This window comes from Camellia sinensis, chromosome 13 (genome assembly GCF_055761805.1).
Source record: "Camellia sinensis isolate YWXY chromosome 13, ASM5576180v1, whole genome shotgun sequence".
In the NCBI taxonomy this organism is placed as follows: Eukaryota; Viridiplantae; Streptophyta; class Magnoliopsida; order Ericales; family Theaceae; genus Camellia; species Camellia sinensis.
In genome coordinates, this window is record NC_138973.1 from 5,834,803 (window position 1) to 5,840,861 (window position 6,059).

Below are 6,059 nucleotides of genomic sequence, written 5' to 3' on the forward strand. Positions count from 1 at the left end.
CTAGAGACACCAAAGCTGAACAAGCAGCACCAAAGCAGAGCAAGCAGAATGATCAGAGCAATCAGCACACACAAACAACAGCACAGAAGCAGACCAAGCAGAAAGATTAGAACAATCAGCACACAGATACAAAGGACAACACACTTAATAGCAGAATAATATCTGACTTAGGTTATGCACAATATCATGCCTTGAGTAAAAGAAACTTGGAAGGTTGGATTTGGCCCACAGAGCCACTCTTCACTTGACAATACCATTCAATTCCTAAAGCTTAGGTGTACACCCATTGAAAATACAATTATTCCTCATTTTCTATATAGACCAGAGCATAGCCATTGGTACTAAATTCCATAGTTTCATGATAATCTTTGTTGCATTTAAAACCCATCCACCAATGTAACAAAGCCACAACTGTAGCAGGTGTTACCCATTTCATATCTCACCATAGTAGCAAATCATTCTATGACTCCCAAATGCCCCTGCACAATAAGAAAATATGGTTCAAAGATTCAGGTTCAACTTTGCAGAAGGGGCAAACATTGCTTACATTGCTGCTAAGTACTCCAATTCATTGTAGAAAATCAGTGGTTTTGACTCTACCCTTCCAAATCAACCAACCCAAAAATTGAACTCTAGGAGGAGCCACATTACCCCATAATAGTATAGGTATCATCAACTTCGACCCATGATGAGCAGCCAACCAATCTTTGACTGCAACAACTGTGAACTGCCCAGATGGAGACCTCTGCCACCTAAGAGAATCTGGAAGGGTTGGTCTCAGGAATGGTGCCTCTGCTAGCAGAAGATATAACCTATTAATCTCAGCCTCCTCCCAAAACGTTAAAGGCCTCCTGAAGGATAGATTCCGGCCCCCTATACCTTCCTTTCTTCGCACAAAAAATTCCAGGGACTCCTCATTCTCAGTAGACAAACTGAATAACCTTGGGAATTCATGTTTAAGCTTAGTATTCCTCAACCATTTATCTAACCAAAATTGCACTCTCTTACCATCACCCAATATGATTTCAATATTGGATAGGAAAAAGGCATGTAAATCTGAATTAACCTCTACACCAGAGAGAATTCCATTCCACACAATAGACACCCTCCCAGAAGGCTCAAGATTAGGTAACCATCCCCCTCCTATAGCTCCATACCTACTATTAATAACCTGCTTCTATAATATCTTTTCCTCCATCCCATATCTCCACCACCATTTCAAGAGGAGACTGCTATTCATTTCCTTTAGATTTACAATGTCTAATCCTCCTTGCTTCTTACTAGTTGTGACCGCCTTCCATTTAACAAGGTGCACTTTTTTTTTTTTTTTTGTTCAGAACTCCCCCACAAAAAGGCTGCTTGCAGTCTATTAATAATTTTCGCCACACCCTCAGGTAGTTTGAACACAGATAAATAATAACATGATAAATTGGATAGGACAGATTTAATCAAGGTTACCCCACCTGCAAAAGAGAGCAACTTTCTTTTCCAAATGGCCAATTTTGACTTAAATTTGTCCACCAGTTTTTCAACTTTATTTCCCAGTTTTTCAATTTTTAGTGCATCGCAAACTTTATAATTGTTTTATTATGAACTCAAAATTAACACGTAGAAATAAATATAGAATATATAAAAAAGATAAAATTTTATAAAAGTTATTGATGGATCTACTATTTGATTATGTACATGTTAGTATTTTTTGATATTTTCACTATTCATTTTTGTTGCATCTATATTCATTTTCGTTTTTTGATCTTTTTTTCTGTCAATTTATGTCAACTTATTTTCAATTGGTATGACTCTTACTATTTCACGAATGTATTGATTTTTAATTTTATTTTTCTCAATCTTATTACACATCTATCCAACTCTTTTTATTTAAACAATACTAATTTTATAGGCGTGTTATTTCCTAATTTTTCAATTTTTAGTGCATCACTAACTTTATAATTGTTTTGTTATGGACTAAAAATTAACCCGTAGAAATAAACATAGAATATATATAAAAGATAAAATTTTATAAAATTTATTGATGGATCTACTATTGATTATTTACATATATATATATATATATATATATATATATATATATTGGCCTTGTTTGGCAAGTAGGGTTTTGTTTTGTTTTTTGTTTTGGTTAAAATTTATAAAAAGTTGAAATATACTAAAATAGCTAATAAGATAAAATGTCAGATCAAATCCATAATCATTTCATTTTTTTCCTTACAAACATTACATTCAACTATAAAAAAATCCAACCATCTTTTCAAATACAAAAATTTTAACCTATTAGAATAGCAAAAAATTAAAATAGCTAACTTCCTAAATGAGACCATTGTGTATGTATGTACTTACGATTTTTATTTTATTTATTTATTTTTTATTTATTTATTTATTTTTTTTTGGTGTGAGTGGCGGGATTGGATGTGATTATTAGGTGTTTTGGGAACTTGGCTAAAAGTCATTTTAGCTTATTTTGAGTTATATCACGTTTTTATTTTTTTACACATTTAAAAAAAAAAGAGTCAAAAAAATCAAAAAATTAATTTTTAACTAATTTTTCAAAACAAGCGTATGTGTTATTAAACCTTCTTTTTGACAAGAGTAAGAGAACTTCATTTCATTCCATGAGCAATCATACAAAGGAGAAAACTGAAAACTTTTATAATCTGACACACATATAAAGATATAATCATTATGCACCAAACTCCTTATTTTCGTATTCTACTTTTACACACTAGATATTATTTTCAATATATATATAAATGCTTATCTTTATTGTTAATTAGCTAAGCTTAAGAACACCCTCCAGTGCCAAGCCCTAGCTTCCCTCCTGCAACATCATACGCCACCTCTAATGTCTTCTGCTGATTATTCCCGAAAACACCAACATCCGAAGCATTACTATTCCCTGCAAATGCCAAGCACACCTGCGATATACTATGACCGAAAAGTATCCCCGTCGGATAGATCGGAACCTCCACATTGCCTTGGAAATAAAAGCTTATCTTCGGTATTAACACCGTCTTGTTGTTGCTCAGATCATAGCATGTGTCAAGCAGCGGCAAACCTTTAGTCATCGGATAATTCGTCATCTTTCTTCGAAAAGCTGTCCTCAAAGCACTGTAAATCGCCGGCGGTAGGCGGGTGATGACGGTGCCGGAGTCTATGATCGATGTTGTGTTCTTGAACACTGATTTTGCGATGGATAGTTTCCGTCCACCGACTTTGATCCCCGTTATATGGACGAAGTAGAAGGATGGATTCTTTGAGTTTCTGGAAAATGGGGTGAAATTTAACTTTAAGGCACTAGAGGGTCCTCCTTTTCCGAATGTTAGGTGTCCGGTTGAGCTCGACGCTGATGGAAGGCAATAAGAGAAGTATTTTTGGTACATTGAAGAAGTTTGCGAGACAACGGACAATTGATTTCGCCCGAGTCCTAATAATCCCGCGGCGCCACCGAATAGGCCGTGGTTGCTCTGGCCGCAGCCGAATTGGAAATTAGGCAACACATCCGTGGGAGTCAGTGTCAAAGTGTCTTTGCTGAAGAACCCGATGGAGTAGGACTGGTCGGCGTACCCTATGCCATAGATGCAGATGGAGGAGTTGGAGCAACGCTTCATTACACCGCCGGCATCGGAGGTGAGTTGAGTACACTCGGCCGAGTTACAACTGATGTTTTTGTATGTTGTTGACTCATTTGGGTTGAAAATTGGTTCTTCTTGTTGATAGCAGGAGCCGAGACATGGCTGGCACTGAGTCCAAGTGATGTCGCTGCCGGTGTCGAAGACGAGGGTGAGGTCCTTTTTGGGGGTTCCGAGTCCGACGGTGACGACGAAGTTACCGGTGCCGATTGAGGCGCCGGAGTTTACTGGGAGATTGGCCTTGGAGGATTTTAGTATATTGTTTTGGGCTGAGTCGGAGCTGAGTCGAAAGTGAATTAAGTTGACTCGGGATTGGTCTTCAGAGAGGATCTGAGTCACATTTGGAACATTGGCTTTGTCTAGACTCAGGTGCGAGCATGGGCCGTGCTTGTGAACTACTTTCAGTGTTGCCTTTTTGCTGTGACCTGTTAAAATGTATAAGCATAGGATTGTTTAGATGTAGGTATCATCAACAATTTGTAAAATTTTATCTAATATATGTATATATTGTTTTTCATTTTGTAATGTGCTTTTGGGTTCGTAATAGAACTAATAAAATTCTATATAAATATGACGGCAAAATGACATATTTTGTAATTATGAATTATAGGAATAAATATAAATAAAATATTTCATTTTATAAGAAGTTTTTATTTTTTTATTTTTTTATATTTTGTATAATATTATACTTGTTTGATAGAAGAAGAGGTTGACCACTGATATAGGAATTAGCGGTGGGTTGGGCTTGTATTACTGGGCTTTTATTATTTATTTATTTGTTTGTTTTTGAACGCGGGCTCGTACTACTTAACAACCACATTTTTTCATAAAATGAAAAATTCACATTTCATTTTTAAACTCTCACGCTCTTATTGTAAGAGCATCTCCAACCCACTAGGTATATCATGCTTGTTAGTCAAAATGCCTAGTATAACTCATTTTTTCAACTCCAATGCACTAGGCATATGATTAGGCATTTTAGCTCAACTCACATTCACTAGCTACATGTAGCTAGCCTTCAAGGCTAGGCAAAATGTATTTAATCATTAGGATCATTTCCCTCCATCTTTGTTGCTGATGTGGCATTTTATAAAATTAATAGTATTTAGATAAATAGCTAAAATAAAGAGCATGGTTGGAGTAAAAACATGAAATAGTTGATAGGCAAAATAAAATATATACTTTATAGTAATGTTTAAATAGGTAAAATGCCTATTACCGTTGGAGATGCTCTAAGAGGCTAAACAAAAGGGGGGGAAAAATACGAAAGCAAGAAAAGAAGTATAGAGACTTAAAGTGGTGTGTAATATTACTCTATTTTTTACTCTTCATGCTCTTATGGTAAGAGGCTAAAAGACAAAAAAAAAAAAAAAAAAAAAAGAAAAAGAAGAAGAAGTGAGAGAGGCTTCAATATAATTGCTTACAAAAATTGTCTACTTAGCAAAAATACCAAACAAACAATTGTAAGGACTCTTTTTTAGAAAAAGACCATTAAATTTAGGGACAAAAACAAAATCTTAAAGTGGAAAAATTAAAAATGTTTAAATATTATATGTGAAAGTAAATTTTACAAAAGTTTAGTGGGGCAATTGCCCCCACTTACCTCGCCATGAGTGAGTTTTTTTTTTTTTTCCCTTCTATTTCTCTATGTCAAATACAGTTTTAATTTACGACGATTGTTTTTATGCTTTAAGATTTTCATTACACCATGTGATTAAAACTGCATGAATAAGAAAATTTAAAGAATCTTGAATCTTTATACACACAACATATTTGTGTCTACTTGTAATATTTATTTATATGGAGAGAGAGAGAGAGAGAGAGAGAGAGAGAGGGGGGAGTTGTGTACTAACCATTAGTAGATGAGTTGCAAACAGATGCTGGTAGAAGAGAGCGAATTTGAATAGTATGATAGTCGTTTAGTCGAGTCTTTTCGTCATGCAAACCATAGCCCTTCTCTAAGGAGAAGAGAAGGAATAGGGAAACAAGCTGATAGGAAGCAAATAAGAAAAAAGTAATGGAAATGGAGGGAATGGAAGTAGCCATTCTTTTCTAAACTTCTCTCAATGTGTTTCTACAAGCACTTACTGTTATCTCATCTCTAGGTAAGTAAGCTTTATAAGCATTTGCATTTGCAAGGGATTTTCAAATTTCCACAGCCACGTCACCCACTAAGACAAAGTTTTTAATATAATTATTCAAAATATTATTAATTACATTCAAAATATTATGTGACTTTATTTACATGACGCTTTTCATAAATAAACTTGTAAAACGTGATTTGATGAAAAGCGTTATTGATGTCTGATTAATTTAATTTTTTATAAATATATTTTATTAGATGTACCCTTGAAAGTAAACTGTTTAAATCATTGTAGTGAGACACAGAGTGAGCCTCATCAATGTACAACAAGA

The 6,059-nt window shown here is 34.7% G+C and overlaps 1 protein-coding gene across 1 annotated transcript; it reads right to left on the minus strand.

Annotated features, from left to right (window-relative positions):
- Window positions 1–2,592: 2,592 nt before the first annotated feature.
- On the minus strand, window positions 2,593–5,742 carry LOC114319095 (aspartyl protease family protein At5g10770). Its single transcript, XM_028266098.2, has 2 exons — window positions 5,498–5,742; window positions 2,593–4,069 (listed from the first exon to the last, which is right to left on the minus strand). The coding sequence occupies exons 1-2, from the start codon at window positions 5,688–5,690 to the stop codon at window positions 2,796–2,798; spliced, it is 1,467 nt and encodes a 488-aa protein (XP_028121899.2). The 5' UTR covers window positions 5,691–5,742; the 3' UTR covers window positions 2,593–2,795.
- Between the last annotated feature and the right edge of the window lie 317 nt (window positions 5,743–6,059).